Below are 23,360 nucleotides of genomic sequence, written 5' to 3'. Positions count from 1 at the left end.
AATAACTGTGAACAGCGAATGCTATTCATCAGTTACTGTATTTAAATGTTTAACTTTTTTCTGAGTTTTTTTTTTACAGTTGTTAAATAGCGAACAAAGGTGAAACTACTTAATATGTTTTAATGAAGTTTATTCTACTGACATTTAAAAAATGCCCAGGGTGTATACACAACACATATTCACTACCATGTAAAAGTGTATCAGCAGCTGAACAAGCTTACGCCTCCCGAAACGTAACTGGACCACTGAGAGAGCGAGCGCTGACATATAATCCTTCCACTTCCGGCGCTAGGTGTCACTACCAGGATTGGGGTAAACAGTTGAACAGGTACTACCAACAGTAGCAGGTGAAAAAAGACGAAAGGGAAAACTGGCAACATGGTTCTTGGTTCAAACCGTATCTTCAGGAAAAGTGCGATAGATGGTAGTGTAAGTACAGTTGTTTCTATTTATTGTACGGTGATTTTTACATTTAAATATACCAGTACCTCTATACATTTAAAACTACCAGTACTTTTGTAGCGTCAGTTTTGTTAAAACTCTAAGATAATAATGGTTTGTTTGTTTGTTTTTAAGCTCGAAACTATGCAATAGACTATCTGTACTCTTCCTACTACTGCTATCGAAACTCGATTTTTTACGTTATGAGCCATCAAACTTATCACTGTACAACCAGGAGACTAAGATAAATATTTTTACGTGCCCATCATAACGAAGGCATTTCTAGAGACGGTTACAAGTCTTAAAAAGAGAATCATTAGAATACGCGAACTTAATACATTTGTTTTGTGAAATAGCCTTTCTGTGGATTACTAGCTTATAATGTCATTTACAAATATATGTGATCACACTTTTCAATCGCTTTGAATTTAGCTATCTCCGAATCTACAGAGGGTTAAATTTCTTAACAGCAAATTTTGTGAAATATCCTTGCTAATATAGAACATTATTTATTAACATTTGGGTTAATAGAGGAAAGGGAGCGAGTTACCAACACGCACCGCCAACTCTTGGGATACTCTTTTACCAATGAATAGTGAGATTGACGGTAACATTGTAATATCCCCACGGCGTAAAGGACGAATATGTTTGATGCGATGGGGATTCGAACCAGCAACCCTCAGATAACGAGACAAACTCCCTTACCACCTGGCCATGTCGGGCTCTTAGGGTAGTAGCCGTCTTAAAAGGACGAGTTCGTAATTAGGGATCTTCTAAAATAGCTAGTCTATAAGTAACTTTGTGCTCATATCTGAAAATTACAACAAAAGAATAAATATTCTTGTTTATAAAGTCGTTTCGAAAGAACGTTGCTCAGAAATACAGCATTCGCTGCGATTTTTTGCAGTTGGGAAATGAATGTTAATTTTAACTTCTTGCAACCACAACAGGCTAACATATAACGAGGCTTTTTGTCTGAAAGCATACACTTGCGTGTAATTATTTTGTGTAGCTTTTCGGTCTCAGCAGCGACTCAACTATCAAAGAGTTTCTTAACGTTTCGCTCGAAGACGACTACGCAGGAAATCCTCCATATGAAGAGCAATTATGTCGTTTTAATTAACTCGGAGCAAAGCACATTTGCACATCTCCAGAACGCTGTAATTTCGAATGAATTGTTTGTTCTGCTCATTGGTAACACTGATCAGTTGTCCCGGTTTCTGAAAACATTAAAAGTTTTAGAATATTTCTGTGATGTATAGTAGTCTTTAAGCAAACTGGCAGTGATGTTTTAGGATTTATTTTCTAAAAGTTATCAACGAGCGATTGTAGTAAGATTTACTGCACAGTATTTCTGTTCAAGTATAGATTTCGGTACATAACACCTTCAACTTTATGCCTAAATAAATTATAAGGTGGAATCTAACAAACACGAATGGTTCTTTTACTAGTTCAACAACAACAACAAAACAAAAAAATATAGTAGGCTCCTATTGTTTTCCATCACTGGTCAGGCGATTCGGGCAGTTCAAATCTCCATCCCACCAAATATGCTCGCCCTTTCAGGCTCCCCAGTGGCACAGCGGTATGTTTACGGACTTATACCGCAACAAACCGGGTTTCGATACCCGTGGTTGGCATAGCAAAGATAGCCATTTTATATAACTCTATGTTTAACTACAAAACAAACAACGCCCTTTAAGTCGTGGGGGTGTTATAATGTGACGGCCAGTCATACTATTCGTTGGTAAAAGAGTAAGTAGCCCAAGAGTTGGCGGTAGGTGGTGATGACCAGCTTCTTTCATTGCTAAAAATTAATAAAAGAGTAAAATTCCCAAGAAATGGATGGCTTACTGAACGAATACGACCGTCATATAATTAGCAAGTAAAGTCTTGCAACAACCAGCCAGGTACAAAAAGAAATCTGTTCAATGGAAAAACGCTAGATTTAGTGCAAAACTTATATATTTGTATCAACAGTTCTCGTTTATTTGTTTTTGAATTTTGCGCAAAGCTACTCGAGGGCTATTTGCGCTAGCCATCCCTAATTCAGCGGTGTAAGACTAGAGGGAAGGCAGCTAACCATCACCAACAACCGCCAACTCTTAGGCTACTCTTTTACCAACGAATAGTTGGATTGACCGTAACATTACAATGCGTCTACGGATGTAAGGGCGAACATGTTTGATGTGACGGTGAGTTAAACCTGTGACTCTCAGATTACGAGTCGAACGCCTTAACCCACCTGGCCATGCCTGGCCGTAACAGTTCTCGTATTAACTAATAGTATCTACGGAAATAGAGTAAAATAATCACTTTTCCTATCTTAACTGAAATTGAAAAGCTTTATTACAATAACAATTAGTAATAAAACCTTGCAAATAGAATATATTTTCATTTTGTTAATCTTAAATCACAGATGAGGGAGGGTTCTAGTTTTTGTTTTTTAATTTTTCGCGCCCCCAGTTTATCGTTTATAGACAAGAGGGATTCAGCTAGTCAACACTACTCGTCGCTAAAGAATTTATGGACAAAGTTAGATGAGGATCCACGAATTTGTTGGATGCTAGATCCTTAATAACATAACATGACTCACACACAAAAGTGTAAACAAAACCTATGTCAATAACATAACATGAGTCGCACATAGGTATGTAAGTAAAAATTACTTTAATAACATAACATCATGGCACTTAAACATGTAAACAATATTGCATTAAATTCCATTAATTCCTGTTGGAGTCCCCTGACTGTATTTTACAAAAAAGATGATTGATTTTACCGAATTAGTTTGGTTAGCTTTTGTTGTTGTTCTTTTTACTTTAACGTCAAAATTGTATAATTACTCAACTTGATGCACAAAGTTGATCACATCAGTAAAAACGATGTGAACCAATATGTTATAACGTGTTAAATAATATCATAGTGTGAAATGGAAACGACAAAAGCAAGAAAAGGTCGGATACTATCATTAATTCTTTGAAAACTTTTTTTTTAAAATAATAAATTCATAGATACTTTAAACTTCAGTAAAACTATTACTTTTTACATGGTCAGAGTTTAACGAATAAAATAAACACGTTTATCTCAGAACGGCTGGTATGGGTATTAACCATAATTTTGAATAGTGCTCTATTTTAGAAATGGGCCAATTTAGATTCAGATTATTCGTGGAAAGAAAACATGATCTATAAAATTAAGTAAATGAACGTGACAAACCTTTTTTTTTTTTTTGTAAATAAACACAATTCATTACAATATATCAAATCCTTGAACATATAAATATTCGCATGTTCAGAGGCATAAAGAACACGCTTGAAACCCTCGCTTGGAGAATTTTTTTTCAATAACAAGTCGCTTTGTGTAAAATAATATCAAAAAATACTTGTCTGTATGTAACAGTTTCACTCGTTCACTCAAGTCCTCATAATCCTGGTTCGAAAAATCTATTCTGCTTTTATTCTTCAACAATGGACCTGTTTGTGAAGAACCAAACTTTCCAATTTACCGGAGGTGGTCTACTTCTTTCTTTATAATATTCAGTATACATTAAACCCAATGGTAGATCAGTATGTCCGCGGGCTCACACCACTAAAAACTGGGTTTCGATACCCGTGGTAGGCAGATCGCAGAGAAACCATTTTGTAGCTCTGTGCTTAATTCTAAACAAACAAACCATTCTGTCTCATGACAGTTTTACGCTTTAACTAACTATTCATCCTGTTGGAGTTTTTACGAACTAATCACCTGACAGTTTTTATTTTTTAATAACTATTAATCCTGTAGGAAGTTTTACCTGCTAACCACATGACAGTTTTACTTTTCAGTAACTAGTCATTCTGTAGGTAGATTAACTTTGGTAATCGCATGGCAACTTTGCTCTTTCGTTAACTAGTCACTTTGTGGGAAATTATACTTACTAATCGAATAGCAGGCCTACTCTTTTAATAACACCCCACTTGAGAAGGGCCCGGCATGGCCAAGCGCGTTAAGGCATGCTACTCGTAATCCGAGGGTCGCGGGTTCGCATCCGCGTCGCGCCAAACATGCTCACCCTCCCAGCCGTGGGGGCGTTATATGTGACGGTCAATCCCACTATTCGTCGGTTTAAGAGTAGCCCAAGAGTTGTCGGTGGGTGGTGATGACTAGCTGCCTTCCCTATAGTCTTACACTGCTAAATTAGGGACGGCTAGCACAGATAGTCCTCGAGTAGCTTTGTGCGAAATTCAAAAAGAAGAACAAACCCACTTGAGAAAACGTGATGTATTTACGAAACGTCTTAGTGTGTTTTTAAGTAAGTAACCAAGAGAAGTCATTATTTGAGTCGGTCATACAAACCTCACATTCTTAATTCATTCGTTAAGGAAGCTGAACAATTTTCACAACGACTAACCTGTCTTAAAAACCGTGTGGTTCAGCGTTAAATATATGAACTTGTAACCCTAAAAATTAGATATTAATGATCCTGGTGAGCACAGCACAGATGTACCGTCATATAGCTTCGCGCTTAACAACAAACAAACGAACCAAGGACGTTTTGAAAGACCACTCTCAATCAATCTGTCGTGGCTTGTTGTAAAACAATATTTATACACTAGTTTCTAAATAGATTGCATGTGAAATATTTAAATAATTATTCAGTTGTTAGAATCGGATTATTTCTAGCAGTCTAGCAAAGTAAGTAGACTGTCGAACCTAATTTACAAAAATAATAACCGTACTTAATTTTATAATATAAAATTCTCGTATACACAAACCGAACAATATATTCGAATGTCTAAAGACTTAATCATATTATTCTCTCAAAAGTCGAATAAATCCCTTGTGGATATTACTAGTTTAATAATCAAACTGGATTACATTTCGATATAAAACCCTGTACGTGGTCCGACATGGCCTGGTTGTCAGGCACTCGACTCGCAGTGTGAGGGTCGCGGACTTGAATGTCCGTCACACCAAAAACGCTCGCTCTTTCAGCCGTGGGGACATTATAATGTTATGATCAATACCACTATTCGTTGGTAAAAGAGTAGCTCAAGAGTTGGCAGTGAGTGGTAATGACTAGCTGCGTTCTCTATAGTCTGACGCTGCTAAATTAGGGACAACTAGCTCTGATATCCCTCGTATAGTTTTTCGCAAAATCCAAAAACAAAACAAACCTCCCAAGACCAAATCGAAGTAACACGTTTTCATGTGACTCGCGGTAGAATAACAGATTTAATAAAATGTGGTGAAAGTAACAACTACTTCATTATACCAAATGTTTATAACTGATTTTACTGTATTAACCAATGCAAGTAATTTAGCAAAAATATTGCGAAACAATTAAAGCTGAGGTGACCTAGTTTTGATATTGATCAAAAAAATCGAAACAGAGGTTTGAATTTCTACTTTTACAAAATCAAAGTTGTATTAAAAATATATATTATTTGCAACGACACCTGATTCTTGTTAACTTTGTTAGCTTGAAAGTGTTTGTGTATTTTAGCTTTGCTAGCTTAGGAAGAAAGGGAAGTTTATCTTACCTTTGCTTTGACTTTATTACACAGTATATAAAACTGTATAAAACTATTTAAAGGTTATTTAAACTCTCTCTAAGGTTTGATGGGAAAAAAAGAGCGTAACTGATGAAAGAATGTTCAAGTAAATTCTCATCTAGGGTAAATGTTTGTCTCTATCAAATAATTGTAAGCATCTCCACCCTCCTAGTCGTCTCCGCAACACTACTATTGATTTTGTACGATCGAACTATTTTTCAACTATTTTTTCTCTCTACTGAATAAGCGCATTTTAAGCTATTCTCTCTCTCATCACGCTGTAGAGAAGCCCAGAAATCTGTATTTTGTTTCTTCTCTTCAAATAAACTTGGCGCTTTCAGAAAAAGCACTGTTATTTTATCGATAATACATAATATATTTCTGGAATCCGCAGTCACATATTCAGATGGTAGAATTTAAAGTTATACGAGTACATGTTTGAAATCGCTTTTTGGTTTTCCTTTTTTATCTTTCCATTATTTTCCAACTTCTCTGACATATCACAGTAAAATTTTGGCGGGAAGTCATGAACGAGCGCCAATGATAACTTAATGGCTCCATTGAAATTTTGTTCTATTGGTCAGTTGTTATTTCTCATACGATACTGTCACATTCCTAGCAGAAGCTTTCCTTCACTACCTGATTCCTTGCAACAACTTGGCTAAAAATAAATAGCACCGCAGATGCAAGACAAACCAACAAAATCCAAATATCAGCTACACTATGGAAGTAGTAAAGAAAAATACATCCTTATAGGAGGGATAGCTGAAAGATAGAACTCGCACGGTAATGAAGATACAATTCCTATAAGAGAACCTTCATTCGTATGAAATAAAACCTAAGATTTAGGAGAACATATGGGTGTTTAAACTCAAAACGTCTCATACATAAACCCATCGCTTACTTTTTTTTTTTAATGAGTTTTGTTTATTTATTTGTTTTTAATTTCGCGCAAAACTACACGAGGGCTATCTGCGTTAGCCGTCCCTAATTTAGCAGTGTAAAATTAGAGGGAAGACAGCTAGTCATCACCACCCACCTCTAACTGTTGGGCTATTCTTTTATCAACGAATAGTGGGTTTGACCGTAAAATTATAACGCCCTCACGGCTAAAAGACGAGCACGTTTGGTGGGAGAGGGATTCGAACCCGCAATCCTCAGATTACGAGTCGCACGCCTTAGCCGGTGAATTTTGTCGAAACGCTATCACATAATTATTTTTACTCTTATAACGGTTTTATCTATATAATGTTCTCGGTTACACTGATTTATTTGTCGGGTTGTATTCATAAATAACTATAATATGAAATTAAAACTTAAAATATGATTTGGCTGATTTTAAAAAACAGAAGAATGAATGCAATATCAAACAAAATCAAATCAATATTTACAGAGAAACAACATACCTAGACATTGAGGATTACACTAATTACTGGACAGTGTTTCTGAAAACAAGAACAAAATGTGGTAGATATCCTGATAAGATTCTCCAGTGGTTCTAAATGTAATCTGCTCCAGTCCGAGACACCATAACTTTTATGTAAACTAAAACAATAAAGTCATCACTCTCATAGCTCAGGCATTACCCACATTACTGGTCATCCCAAGTTTGTTTGTTTAGAATTAAGCACAATGAACTATCTGTGCTCTGCCTACCACGGGTATCGAAACCCGTTTTTAGCGATGTGAGTCCGCAGACATCCCGCTGTGCCACTGGGGGGCATCGCAAGTGGAAAGGAAGAGAATTTGTCCTCTAATTATTTCTAAATATAAACACGATGATGTCACCAGAGTCAGCGGAGCAAGACCTGTAGACAGATATCTGTTAATCTCGTCTCAAGATCCTTGATCATCTGTAACGACAGCACAAAGTAAATTCACTACTGCTCAACACATGTTCCACACGGGAAAAAACGATTGTATTCATTCTGAAAATATATTCCTTAGGAAAATTTTGGTTCAATAAAGCGTACCTTTCTTGGAAAGAAAATGCACAACGTTTCCAAGTACCACAAACATTTCTACATATTTTCAGATTTTCTATCGGTCCATAAATGTATTTGTTTGTTATTTGTTACGCATGTAATATTTTGTTAGGACATATAATCGTGTATAAATGGTTCTGTGACAATTTAAATAAATAAAAAACACGACAGAAACATTCAGAAAAGTACATTTTAGTCCATACATTTTTCATATGACCTCTGCCACTTGTTCAACACATGCTGAAAATCTAATTATTACATCAGTGCTTCTTGACACTATACTTAAGGCTGACATGTGGTACTAGACGTGGAGTACATGGATAAGTACCCACAACAAATCAGTGAGGATCGTTAGGGCTGGTATGGCAGGGACCATGGTTAAAGTGGTACTCAGTCAAACCAGCAGACCTGTAAACATTATCTAGTGCCTCAAAAACACGCAGTTAAGAATGACATGTGAGTCGAGTGATTGTTTTCCAATAAAATGAAAAGAATGGTGATTGGATGTAAAACAAAATATTGGTTTTCAACGAATTTCGCGGTTACTTCTGAGCGGTGGTGTTTCAGTTCACATCTTCTCAAACTTAACAGTTACGTCTCTAACATGAAACATTACATAATCAGATCTGATAATCCAAATGAAAAGACTATCGTTACGATCTCCCTAATTGTTTAAAACAGTGGTCAACAGGAATCCACTGTCGTAGTTTTCTTAAAGTAGCTGTTACAATGTACACATTTTTCATCCACACAAAATTTCAGATGTTTCAGAACTTTTAAACACTATTTGGTTTGAAGTTCCTTTAAATTTCGCGCTAGCCGTCCCTAATTTAGCAGTGATAGGCTAAAGGGAAGGTTTGTTTGTTTGTTTTTGAATTTCGCACAAAGCTATTCGATGGCTATCTGTGCTAGCCGCCCCTAATTTAGCAGTGTAAGACTAGAGGGAAGGCAGCTAGTCATCACCACCCACCGCCAACTCTTGGGCTACTCTTTTATCAACGAATAGGGGGATTGACCGTCACATTATAACGCCCTCACGGCTAAAAGACGAGCACGTTTGGTGGGAGAGGGATTCGAACCCGCAATCCTCAGATTACGAGTCGCACGCCTTAGCCGGTGAATTTTGTCGAAACGCTATCACATAATTATTTTTACTCTTATAACGGTTTTATCTATATAATGTTCTCGGTTACACTGATTTATTTGTCGGGTTGTATTCATAAATAACTATAATATGAAATTAAAACTTAAAATATGATTTGGCTGATTTTAAAAAACAGAAGAATGAATGCAATATCAAACAAAATCAAATCAATATTTACAGAGAAACAACATACCTAGACATTGAGGATTACACTAATTACTGGACAGTGTTTCTGAAAACAAGAACAAAATGTGGTAGATATCCTGATAAGATTCTCCAGTGGTTCTAAATGTAATCTGCTCCAGTCCGAGACACCATAACTTTTATGTAAACTAAAACAATAAAGTCATCACTCTCATAGCTCAGGCATTACCCACATTACTGGTCATCCCAAGTTTGTTTGTTTAGAATTAAGCACAATGAACTATCTGTGCTCTGCCTACCACGGGTATCGAAACCCGTTTTTAGCGATGTGAGTCCGCAGACATCCCGCTGTGCCACTGGGGGGCATCGCAAGTGGAAAGGAAGAGAATTTGTCCTCTAATTATTTCTAAATATAAACACGATGATGTCACCAGAGTCAGCGGAGCAAGACCTGTAGACAGATATCTGTTAATCTCGTCTCAAGATCCTTGATCATCTGTAACGACAGCACAAAGTAAATTCACTACTGCTCAACACATGTTCCACACGGGAAAAAACGATTGTATTCATTCTGAAAATATATTCCTTAGGAAAATTTTGGTTCAATAAAGCGTACCTTTCTTGGAAAGAAAATGCACAACGTTTCCAAGTACCACAAACATTTCTACATATTTTCAGATTTTCTATCGGTCCATAAATGTATTTGTTTGTTATTTGTTACGCATGTAATATTTTGTTAGGACATATAATCGTGTATAAATGGTTCTGTGACAATTTAAATAAATAAAAAAACACGACAGAAACATTCAGAAAAGTACATTTTAGTCCATACATTTTTCATATGACCTCTGCCACTTGTTCAACACATGCTGAAAATCTAATTATTACATCAGTGCTTCTTGACACTATACTTAAGGCTGACATGTGGTACTAGACGTGGAGTACATGGATAAGTACCCACAACAAATCAGTGAGGATCGTTAGGGCTGGTATGGCAGGGACCATGGTTAAAGTGGTACTCAGTCAAACCAGCAGACCTGTAAACATTATCTAGTGCCTCAAAAACACGCAGTTAAGAATGACATGTGAGTCGAGTGATTGTTTTCCAATAAAATGAAAAGAATGGTGATTGGATGTAAAACAAAATATTGGTTTTCAACGAATTTCGCGGTTACTTCTGAGCGGTGGTGTTTCAGTTCACATCTTCTCAAACTTAACAGTTACGTCTCTAACATGAAACATTACATAATCAGATCTGATAATCCAAATGAAAAGACTATCGTTACGATCTCCCTAATTGTTTAAAACAGTGGTCAACAGGAATCCACTGTCGTAGTTTTCTTAAAGTAGCTGTTACAATGTACACATTTTTCATCCACACAAAATTTCAGATGTTTCAGAACTTTTAAACACTATTTGGTTTGAAGTTCCTTTAAATTTCGCGCTAGCCGTCCCTAATTTAGCAGTGATAGGCTAAAGGGAAGGTTTGTTTGTTTGTTTTTGAATTTCGCACAAAGCTATTCGATGGCTATCTGTGCTAGCCGCCCCTAATTTAGCAGTGTAAGACTAGAGGGAAGGCAGCTAGTCATCACCACCCACCGCCAACTCTTGGGCTACTCTTTTATCAACGAATAGGGGGATTGACCGTCACATTATAACGCCCCCACGGCTGGGAGGGCGAGCATGTTTGGCGCGACGGGGATGCAAACCCGCGACCCTCAGATTTTGAGTGGCACGCCTTAACACGCTTGGCCATGCCGGGCCTAAAGGGAAGGTATCTGGTCAGTACCGCCAACCGCCAACTCTGGGGCCGATCTTTTGCCAACGAATAATGGAATTGGTCGTTACATTATAATACTCCCACAGATAAAAGAGACGAGCATATTCGATGATGGAGATTCGAATTCGCGTTCCGCAGATTGCGAGTCGAGCGCCCTAACCATATGGTCATGACTGGTCTTTCAAATAATATAATCCACCATACAGCAAATTCAACAGAAACCCATTTCACAAATTTTCCCGAATTACGTTGAATGACATTAGTTGCTGAGGCAACAGTGTCTTCACTTACACTGGTTAATCTAATACTCTTATTAGGACGTTTTACGTTGTCTAATAATGGTCGTATATGACAGACTTATTGAAATTATAATGGCACAAAAAGGAACAGACTTTAATTCCGTGTACCAAGAAACAGTCTGTGCTTTGTGTTGAACAGTCATTACCTTAATTCTATCTTTTATCTTAAATCTCGATTTTGAGCGAAATTGGAGAAAAAAATCGGCGTTTATTTTACTAAAGGCCTTTATTTTTTTAGTTGAAAAGTCCTTCCGTTTTACCCTTAAGGTTAGGATTCGGTCATTTAGAAGTTTCCAAACGAAAAACTCCTCTAGACCACCTTCTATCAAAAAAACTTTATATAAGTCTGGGTTTCGATTTCTTGCTTCGAAAAACCCAAAGAAACTCCTAAATGATGTTTTCGTGTTGATGAAAAACTCTACCAAAATAAGATTGCTTTTGCCCAGGGCCATTTCATTTTGAGCTTGATTTGAGGTTTCAAAAAGTGTTTTCCAACACGTCCATGACAATAGCGCGGGTAGCCCTCGTGTAGCTTTGCGCGAAATTAAAAAAAAAAGAAAACATCTAGAAACAACGATAAATATTTTCCGTCATTCTTAATGAGTCAATGTGGAAGTGTAGTGAATTATATATCAGTCTGTCACTCATTGGACGACAGTAAAAGTGGTTACAATAAAAACACAACATCTTATTCTTACTATTCCTAAATTTTCTTATTTGACAAACGTTCAAAACGTTGAATTATAACGTTTTTGAACAATCCCTCTTTCTCTCTGATCGACTTAACTTTAGCAGGAACTTCTTCATGTCCTGCAAGTGTTACCTTTTCAATCTTGCACTTAAAACAAGGACAAGAGTAAACACGACTTTCGGGCACTCTCCTTGCGTATTGACTAGTTTAGCACTAAAATAGTTCTTTTATGAGCATATTATGTTGAAAAATTCGACGAGTTTTCATCAAAATCTCCATATAATTAAACAGGGTAAAGAACTGGTCTTCAAACGAATATTTCTCTGCAAGAGGCGAACCAGCAAACACAATGTCAAATTTGAACTAAATTACTGCTGAAAAGTAATCGTACTGCTTTTGTAACAACTATGATGCCAAAAAGAAGCCACTTTTCGTTTACCAGTTTTAGGGTTAAAATCTGTACAGTCATTTATAAAACATCTTATGTCTTAGTTTTCCTTTTCATAGGCCACCGTGAACGATTGTATATTCAATTTGTATGAACACACGATTAACACAGTTTTATCCTCAACTTGATATCTCAACTATCACCAGTTTTATAGGCTAACTTACAGTATCCATTGTCCCCCAGTGGCTCAGCGGTATGTCTGCGGACTTCCAACGCTAAAAACCGGATTTCGATACCTGTGGTAGGCAGAGCGCAGATTACCCATTGTGTGGCTTTGTGATTCATCCAAAACAACAAAAAACAACAACTACAGTATGTATTAATAACGTATTTGCAATTATTAATTATTGTGTCAATCCTCATGTCTCATCTACTATGAGTTTTATCTGTGAGTATTATGTCATCAGAAATTAATTACTGTGAAGATTATATTCCTCTACTAAATACAACGAACAAATTTAATTAGCACTTTTACAGGTTATGTTTAATTTCATCATATACTAATTATTATAGTATATCCTTTATGATTTTTACAGGTAACCGTCTATCTTGGAACCAGAGATTTTGTTGATTATTTTACGCATTGTGATCCAGTCGGTAAGTTTGAAGCATGTTCTAGGTGAATTTCTCGTTTGTTTCTTTGTAGTTAAGCACAGAGTTACAAAATTGGCTTTCTGTGTTCTGCCGATCGAGGGTATCGAAACCATATTTCTAGAAGTATAATTTCGCACTGTGTCAGTGGGGAAGGAGTAGTTTCTAGGAGAATCTTAAAATATAAAAAAGAATGAAATTTAAATTACTCTGCGTTTTTATTACTTCCGACTCTGTTAGTTCTGGCAAGGCCTGTATGGTCTAACGTTTAGTGTTCTTGGACTTCGAATCCAGGGTTTATGGTTCGTGACTTGTTGTCGCAAAAAATTATTGCATGTTAAAGTTTGGGGTTGTAAGTGTCATATGGATAACCGTCAAATCTCACAATTCATAAAACAAGAGTAAACGAAAAGTTGACGGTGGGTTAGTTATGTTTTTATTATATAATTAATTATACAACAGCTTAATATGATAACAGAATTGACAGAATTCTAAGACAAGCAGAAAGTTATTAATCAATATGTCGCTTATGTTACAAATTGCAAAATGCAAGCCCTTTGTAACAGCCGTTTCAGCTAATTTTAAAGTTATAAAAACAACAAATATTTTCATCATTCGAACTACTTGTGATATATTTACATCCGTTGAATATTTAATTTATTACTGACTCTTCTCACACGCACAACAACTAACGAGCTACAATATTTTAATAAATTAACATGTTTTTCAAGAATCCTTGATCCCACGAGGTAGCAACATCTCTCTGCAGCTTGCATTTTAATTACATTTCTCTCAAATTAATATTTATATTACAACAAACTTTGAACTAGTCTGGTAATTGTACTTTTGGGTGACTCTCAAGAAATATTTCATACTCTATTGTACATATTCTTATTGTAAAATTATGATTTATATTTCTGGATGTTTTTTTTTTTCATTTCGCGCAAAACTACACGAGGGGTATCTGCGCTAGCCTTCCCTAATTTAGTAGAATAAAACTAGAGGGAAGGCGACTAGTAATCACCACCCACCGCCAAATCTTGGGCTACTCTTTTACCAACGAATAGTGGGATCGACCGTCACATTATAACGCTCCCACAGCTGAAAGTACGAGCATGTTTGGTGCGACGGGAATTCGAACCCGCGATCCTCAGATTACGAGTCGAATGTCTTAACCCACCTGGCCATGCCAGGCCTATTTCTGAATGACTTTCAAGCAATGCTTCATATCTGATGTACATTTTCTTATTTTGTGTGTGTGTGTGTGTGTGAGAGAGAGAGAGAGAGAGAGAGAGAGTGTATGTGTTTCTTTATAGCAAAGCCACGTCGAGCTATCTGTTGAATCCACGGAGGGGAAATGAACCCCTAATTGTATGGTTGTAAATCCGTAGACTTACCGTTGACTAGTGGTGAATTTTCTTGTTGTAAAATTGAAAATAATATTTTTGAGTGACTTTCAAGCAGTGTTTTATACTATACTGTACATTTTCTTATGGTAAAAATCAATAACTAAAACAACCTCATATGATCCCATTAAGAGAAAATATAACAACTTGCTTCGACATATTCACATTCACAAACATAATTGGACTTTATTAACCATCCACTTCAAAAGTTTCCTCTAACGATGAACGAATAGAACTAAATAATTTTGTTAAAGGTAATAATATAAACTTGAATTGAAAGTTACTTAGTTGCAGTATATATGAATTAAACGGTTTCTTTTGCCCCAATTATTTTATGTCTATGGTCAGATCAGGAAAATGAAAACTCAAATAATTTAATCTTGAAGTTGTAACTAAAATTATTTTGAAAGAAGTTACTGCAATCGATGCACCGGTTAAGTTTGTTAATTACTGAACTGTTACTGAAAAAAAAGCGAAAGTACACATTAAGAATACTGTTTATAGACCACAATGCTTTGAAACTACGTGTTTCAACTTCGGAATTGATGATTTCATATGTGGCATTTTGGTGGCGCAATACCTTCCAGATTTCAGGTTCGTGTGTAAAGTTACTGTTTTGAATGCAAGAACAATAATGCAGTGTATTACCTCTGTCACTTAAGTATGGTGTATAATCACATGTCCGTATTGATTTGTAGTACATGCACCAAGGTACAGTTTTAAGTATTAATCCGTATTGCTGTGTGCTAAACGAAAGAAGTTTGAAGGACCTGCTGTTATCACACTTTTGAAGATATTTGAAATGTTCTTGAGAATATAGTTTTTGGTTTTCTTTAGTTGTTTTTGTTCTTTAACAAAAAGTTATCTGCGCTCTGCCCACCGCAATTATCGAAGTCATACTTTTAGCATTATAAGTGCGCACACTTGCCGATAAACCTTAAGAATACTGACATCTTCGCTGGCTTTAGCAAACTTAAATACGTAAATAGGAGTTGTGTGCGACAGAAACTTCCTTATTACAATAAAAAATGTAGGCCCGGAATGGCCACGTGGGTTAAAGCGTTCGACTCGTAAACCGAGAGTCGCGGGTTCGAATCCCCTTCGCACCAAACACGATCGCCCGTTCAGCCGTGGGGGCGTTATAATGTGACAGTCCCACTATTCGTTGGTAAAGGGTAGCCCAAGAGTTGGCGGTGGGTGGTGATGACTAGCTGCCTTCCCTCTAGTCCTACACTGCTAAAGTAGGGCCGGCTAGCACAGATAGCTCAAGTGTCGCTTTGGCGAAATTCAAAAACAAGCAATAAAACTGTGACTTAGTGATGATGTGCTAAGACAGTGCTTACGTTGTATGGCTTAAAATATATGAATAAATGTATTTTTATGAAAGAGGTGAAAGTTATTGTTTTTCTTGTTATAAAATAATATATTTGTCTTCTAAATAATGTAATTTATATATGTAGTTTGGCACAATATTTAGATTCAAGATCGATCGTTTAAAGTCATGTGCAAAAATCTTTTTAGCGATCTAAACGTTTTTATTAACATTCTATCTAAGTTATGTCTTCCCCAACTCTTCCAGTGGCTAAGCGGTAAATCGGAAGGCTTATGATCCTGAACCCATTTTATATATTGTGTTTAGCATAGCACAGATATCCTTTGTATAGCTTTGTGCTTAACTGCAAACAAATACAAATAAATACTCTCCATGTAAGCGAGATATACGCGTTAGGAAGATATATTATAATTTCATTAATTGACCTTTCCCCTTTCGTCAATATTCACAAAAGTTTTGATGAGTTAGTTTTTCAAATCTTCTTAAAATCATGCACAAGGACCATCTATGCCAAACGTCTCTAATTTAGATTTGACAGTCTGGAGGAAAGGCACTTAGTCAACAATACCCGCCGCCAACCCTTTTGTACACGACACATTTCACTCAATCCAGAGTTCTTCAGATTGGCTGGACACAATGAACACACTTGTGGTGAGAATGCTGTTCGTATAGGCCATTAGTTATAACAATTAGTGTTGTGAGGACCCCTTTTACAAGTAAATAAAGTATGATTGTAGTGATACTTGCCATTACATAGGTATTAGGCCTATTATAATTGTGAACACTATATATTGTTTACCTAGTCCCTTAGGGACTTTAAATAATTAGAAAAGTACATCTTTATAACATTCATTATATCCATTGCCAACGACGCGTTTCGCTCAATCCACATCTCCTGTGAGAGGTCTCATTACAAGTGTAACCATAATCACGCTTCACTAACTTGTGAAAGACATTCACAACAAAGCAGTTGTTTTACAATAACTTGTACATTTTGTCTTTAATAGATAAAATTGAGTTTAATAGTGAACAATTAACAATGACGCAATATTTTGTTTTAACTCATTTTTTTTTTGTAAAATACGTTTTGCCAAATGCAATCGTAAAAGAAATTCTTCTCTAACATATCTTTGTAGTTATGCATTCGAATCGCGAGATCAAAACACGTCGTCGAACATACTTGCTCTTCTGACTGTAAGAGTGTTATCATATCGTTATTCCTTGATAAAGAGCCACCGAAATATTGGAAATTGTAGTATTGACTAACTGCTTTCCTTCTAATCTATCACTTCAAAATTTAGGACAGCTAGCGCAGATAGCCCTCGATTAACTTTGCGCTTAATTAACTAACCCAAACAAATTAAAGAAATGTTATATTGGTAAAAACTCACTTTTGACATTATTGCTTCTAGCATGTCTTTATTAGCTTCATAATAGTATTTCTTGACATAAACTAACACTTTATTTATTTCCGCGTGTTATGGTGTAGACTGGTCTTCGATACCATAGTCTTTAGTGTAATATCACATAATGGTAACCAACACGCTTACTTCTTGTAAAATGAACACCTATCAAAATATCTTATGATTCGTGGATACATTTTAAAATGTATTTTCAAATACCTAGGCACTACTAAAAATCGCCAAATGCAGAGGATGAAATTACATTCGAAAACTAACATTTTTAATAAGCATCCAAGTTCAGAAAATCAAAGTTTATTAAGCACAAAGCTACAAAATGAGCTATCTGTGCTCCGCCCACCACGGGTATAGAAACCCGATTTCTAATGTTGTTAATCCTCAGATATTCTACTGCGTCACTGGCGGTACAACATCAGTCTAAGATATTTGTAATTGTGTTCCACTTGTGTAAAAGTGTGTATTGACCTGAAAAATCTATCAGATCTAACTCCCAGATGTGAATAGGTGTATATTGACTTGAAAGTCTATCAGATCTTACTTTCAAAAGTTTTATGAACACTTGCTGCTGCACAACATTTAAACATCAAAATCTGCCTCTGAAAATTTATAATTAACAAACTTATCATAATAGATCTAATATTTATATTATATTAATATTCATAATAAACATCGTTCTTCATATTGCGTGTTTTGTTAGTTTTTAACACTCCGTTTTGCTTTACATTATACCTTATTCCGTTATACCTTACATTACGTCAATGCCCAGGAAACCTTTCATATGTACTTAAACTCATCAGCTGGGCTAGCAGGTACAGGTTGACGTTTCTTTCTAACGTCGTTTGTATGTGTAATATAACAGATTAAGTTTTATGACAGGAGACGATGTTTTGGAAAGCAGTAGGCTTAACATTCGTAATACAAATTGAATTTTTATCCATCTCTGATTTTAAATTCGTAATGGACAACTTAAAAGCTTTGCAGAGAAATAAAATTTGCAGTAGTCTAGCGTTATTTTTATCACAAACATTAAAGTTTAATGTCTCTCAGTATTTCGCCAGGTTTCGAATTTCATCGCCATGACATTAAATATTACATTTATGTTTAAAATAGGAATTTAGATAATGCCCCACAGTATGTATTTTGTTTTACCAACACTACATAGGCCGGAATGGCCAAGTGCGTTAAGGCGTTCGACTTGTAATCCGAGGGTCGCGGGTTCGAAGCCCGGTCGCACCAAACATGCTCGCTCTTTCAGCCATGGGGGTGTTATAATGTGACGGTCAATCCCACTATTCGTTGGTAAGAGTAGCCCAAGAGTTGGCGGTGGGTGGTGATGACTAGCTGCCTTCTCTCTAGTCTTACACTGCTAAATTAGGGGCGGCTAGCGCAGATAGCCCTCGAGTAGCTTTGTGCGAAGTTCAAAACAAAACACAAAAAAAAGTGATAATGTTCAGCTTTAAGTTTGTTGTTTTTTCGGTCGCCTTTCCTTCTACATTCAGAATCTTAAACTTATTCCCTTGAATAGAAGGAGTCGTTCTATTGAACCCAATGGCTGTCGAAAATAAAAATATTTACGTGGGAATTGTAGCAATATTTCGTTATGGTCGCGAAGAAGACGAAATTCTGGGAATGAGTTTTTGTCGAGAACTTTATATAACCCACAAGCAGATCTACCCACGTGTTCCTGAACCTACTTTAACTCCTGGCGATAACACCACACAACTTGGATTAGCTGGTGGATGGCTCCATGAAAAACTTCTTAAGAAACTTGGAGCAGAGGCATTACCATTCCGTTTTATCGTAAGTACACAGTATTACTAAAATTGTTTTATTCTATTCCAAGTTCAGAATATACGCAATAAACAACATTAAACAACACTTAAAGAAAGACAAATAAAATGTTTTGACAAACGTTTGCATAAATGTGTAACGTATTTTACTTGATTCAAAATTTCGAACAGCTCGTGTGACGTTTCGTAGTGTAACAGTCTGTACTAAAAATGTAAACAACTGTAGCTTACAAAATTGTTTCACGTATTTTTATGTGTCGCTAATATATAATGAAATTTTATTTCTAAAAGATGTTGTTGCTACCAACAAGACGCTTTACAAATGAAACAAATTAAATATTCTTAATGACACTATTATTTGTTTGAAATGTATTTATTAGCAAAAAATCGAAACTTGTTAACCAACCAATATTGTGTAAAACTAGAAACTAGATTACATTCTAAATAGATTTGATTTGTTCTAATAGAACAGCAGATTCTACTACCATCAGAACAATGATTTTTGTTGAGTGTTCTTTGAAACAGTCTTTTCTTTTGTTTAATTTTGTTACACGAGCATTTAGTGTGTCCCAGTGTAACGAAATTTTCATTGGTTAGCCGGTCAGTGTCTTCTTATGTCCTTTAACTTAACAAACGAATCGTTCACAATCGCATTGAATTAATAAGTACGCTATATAGTAGCACCATGGTCTTTCCCTTCGACTTAGTTTAATAAACCTTGTATAAACTATCAAAGACTTGGGAGTAGTAATACATTTGGAATTAAAGAGTATGTTTTGAACATTAAACATTATCTGATTTATTTATAAAAATAAGTTACCTACCAGCTACTCACAGGTACAAACATAAGCAAATTAAAAAAATGAATTACAAAAAAACGTGGATAAAGCAATTAGACGTACATTGATACCTTCATTTTTGTTGCATATTATAGTTACCCACTGCTACGCCTGTATCCGTTGTCATGTTACAGGGAATGGATTCTACGGACACTTGCGGTGTTCGATATTGCGTTCGTTGTTACGCCTCTTCTACTCCTGAAAAACCTTCTATTCGGTAAGGTGTGTGTGTGTGTGTGTGTGTGTAATGTTAACCATTTATCACTTTTGGTCATCTGAGCGTCTTAAGACTTGCTGCCTTATGTCGTAAAAATATTAAACTATTAGCAGTAAAATATATGCTGTTTTAGGTTCTGTGTTGGGAAAATAGTTCTCTCTATATTGATTTTTATCCTACTGATACATCTGGGTATGATTTATAGCAACTGATTTGATTTTTAACAGCTTTGGCATTGTTTTACTGTTGAAGTCTAAGTCTTTGCAGTGTTTAAAAACATGTGACGCTAAGAGAGAGATGATAAAAAAAAATATAAGGCTTACAAAAGAATTGAGAACTGAAATAAATTTGATTGAAGACAAGATCGAAAAAGTTATTGGAGATTATAATAACAAAACTAATTAAATCCCAAAAAAGTCTTCAAACTGTAAGCTCCCCCAGTGGCACAGTGGTATGTCTGCGGATTAAGAGCGCTATAAAATAGGTTTCGATACTCTTGGTGGGCAGAGCACAGATAGCCTAATAAAAGAGTAAAAATGGTTTGGTTTGTTTTGAATTTCGTGCAAAGTTACACAAGGGATATCTTCGCTAGCCGTCCCTAACTTAGCAGTGTAAGACTAGAGGAAAGGCAGCTAGTCATCACCACCCACCGCCAACTCTTGGACTACTCTCTCACAAACAAGGCCCGGCATGGCCAGGTGGGTTAAGGCGTTCGACTCATAATCCGAGGGTTGCGGGTTCGAATCTCCGTCACACCAAATATGCTCGCTCTTTCAGTCGTGGATGCGTTATAATGTGACGGTCAATTCCACTATTCGTTGGCGGTGGGTGGTGATGACTAGCTGCCTTTCCTCTAGTCTTACACTGCAAAATTAGTGACGGCTAGCACAGATATCCCTAGTGTAGCTTTGCACGAAATTCAAAAACAAACAAACGAACATTTTACCAACAAATAGTGAGATTGGCCGTAACATTATAACGCCTTCGGGTCAGTAAAAAGGAAAGCGTGAAAAAGAGATCTATAGAATACAGAAATATAATGACAACAAAATCACTGAGGCACAGAAGAACATCAGGAAAACGAATCTCTATGTGCAAGGACCTAATCAGCCACACTCGAAAGTCCAGGGGCGTAGACTTTTCACACCGCATAGGGGGATGATATTTGCAACCACTTATGTGGACTGTTCAATTTGCAAATTCGTAATCTCTGATTACGTGAACCTGAAAGCTGTAAACATGCAATCACAGAGTAATCTTATTGCCACAATACTTGCATGTATACTTAGGCCTACTGACTGATACTTACAAACTATCGCTGAGATCGAAAAGCTTAGAAGCACGCCTAGATTAAAGATGTACATTTCGGCTACTAAAAAAGCCTACATAGAGGCCTAATTATGTAATTCGATTGGTAAGAACACGAGAATCACAAGAACAAACACACAATTTGTAGGCCTGTGATGCAATAAAACAATTCAACAGACCAAACTGTAAAGGGGATGATTGTATGCACCATACCCCCTCACCTAAAATGAAGGGGGTGTATCCCCTTCACCAGGATCTACGCCCCTGCTCAAAACATTTTCTGTGAGTTTCAATTCCAAGTAACACTAAATTTGAAATACGGAACAAAGAACCCGTGTGATACTTATTACCACAGAACGTTTAAGGACTGCACTTGTTATATCACTAGCCAATCTTGTACCTAAATTTAGCTAACCATCTGAGACATGTCAAACTCAGTTAAAAATAATTTCGAAATTAAACAGATGAAGGACTCGGCAGCAAGTCTTTTACATTGCTTCTCATTTAAATAGACAACTTTTAGCAGACTGCACAGTAATAATTATCAAGCATTAATGGCTCCCTCATCAACCAAGTTTGGAATAGTACACCATTTTTCAAAACAATTCAGGAGCACAATTCTGATGAAAGACGAGATCCACACGTTGGAAAAATGTGTAAAGACCTGCTTCACTCAAAATGGCGGATTTTTCTCTCGGTACCATAACAGATGAGGCCAAAGTTAAGCATGTGTACATCTTTAAAAAAATATCTCTAGCTGACAATGGAATTTGGATAATTTAATACCATAGATAAACAAATAAATATGTTGTTCAGGAATTCTCAATTTATCAAATCAAATAGTGTAAAACTGGGGATGTTAGGCATTCTAATGGAGGCCCAGAAAAATGGAAGACGCTTGCCTAATAGCTGATTCTACAACAATTTCAACACAGCCTCGGACCCTGCCACAGCCCCACAGAAAATTTCTTGGAAACCTGGTGGGTCTATCCGCCCCTGATGTATAAAGACCAGCTCTATCAGATAGAAGGCTGAAAGAACTCCAACGTTTAATCATCCAGTTTGTTAAATCTGAATGAAAGAAGTAAGACACGTGACAATAAGTGTTTCAACTGAAACTTAATATACCATATCGCAAGACAGAAGCCTTTTAATTAGACAACTTCTCACACAAGATAGAGAAGAAAACATCATGATAAAACGTGTTTCAACTGAAACTTAAAGAAACATATTGATAAAGACTGCTTACAAAGGTGTGAGAAGAGTAATAAACTACTGTCAGTGTGAAGGACATGGAAATTACATGGGTTGACTGTAAGGGATCATTAACTTATAATAAAACAAGGAAAAAACCCCAGCTTACCCAATAGAAACAATTAACATACTATTTAAAGAAGCCAGTTCACGAGTCAATGAATTTATTGGTGAAAAGTCGTACAGTATGTTAATAAAATTTTGTTCTACAACTATAACTGTTTGTCTTAATTTGGTAATAACAGGTGGACAATCGCCTCCAAAGATGAACCAAGAAGATGGATTGGCTTGAACATTGAGCGGTCATATGGTTTCAGTAAAATTGAAACCTGGAAGTTATCCCCGCTGTTGGAAACTGTTCTACACAACATAATGTGTGGGAACTTTATTCTAAGGAGTACTGGGATCCAATCTTATGCAGAAACACATGCGTGGCTTTAGGAAAGGTTTAAAGTCTTCAAAAATTAGTCTATCTGGGCTACAGAATACTTATACTGCCAAAGTTTGGACTTTCAGTGATCACAAGGATTGATGCCAACCTCAAGCGAAACAAAGCATAATCCAAAAGTAAAGTTGATTTAGATTGAGGTCTTCCAACGTGACAATCTTTAAAGCGCATCAAATGGAAAACAAACAACTGGCTAACTTCAATGAAACTTTCATATGATATAATGGAATCTATATGAAAGCCAGAGGTTCCCGATTAGATTACTTCCAGAGTATTGCCAGATT

General features: G+C 36.2%; 1 protein-coding gene across 1 annotated transcript; it reads left to right on the top strand.

The window, feature by feature from the left end:
• The first annotated feature begins 250 nt into the window (after positions 1-250).
• LOC143257753 (phosrestin-1-like) lies at positions 251-23,069 on the top strand. Its single transcript, XM_076516785.1, has 5 exons — positions 251-429; positions 13,006-13,066; positions 18,746-19,020; positions 19,945-20,066; positions 22,874-23,069. Exons 1-5 carry the CDS (start codon positions 379-381, stop codon positions 23,067-23,069), a joined length of 705 nt encoding a protein of 234 aa, XP_076372900.1. The 5' UTR covers positions 251-378.
• The last annotated feature ends 291 nt before the right edge of the window (positions 23,070-23,360 follow it).

Source organism: Tachypleus tridentatus, chromosome 7 (assembly GCF_004210375.1).
Source record: "Tachypleus tridentatus isolate NWPU-2018 chromosome 7, ASM421037v1, whole genome shotgun sequence".
NCBI classification, from domain to species: domain Eukaryota; kingdom Metazoa; phylum Arthropoda; class Merostomata; order Xiphosura; family Limulidae; genus Tachypleus; species Tachypleus tridentatus.
Note: the sequence above shows the minus strand (reverse complement) of the source record. Positions and strands in the feature narration are given on the sequence as shown.

Excerpts from the sequence above, each read along its gene's own strand:
- LOC143257753 (XM_076516785.1), top strand. The coding sequence starts at position 379 with ATGGTTCTTGGTTCAAACCGTATCTTCAGGAAAAGTGCGATAGATGGT. Across the intron at positions 430-13,005 it reads AAAGTGCGATAGATGGTAGT|GTAACCGTCTATCTTGGAAC; the intron begins GTAAGTACAGTT and ends TGATTTTTACAG. Across the intron at positions 19,021-19,944 it reads CATTACCATTCCGTTTTATC|TTACCCACTGCTACGCCTGT; the intron begins GTAAGTACACAG and ends TGCATATTATAG.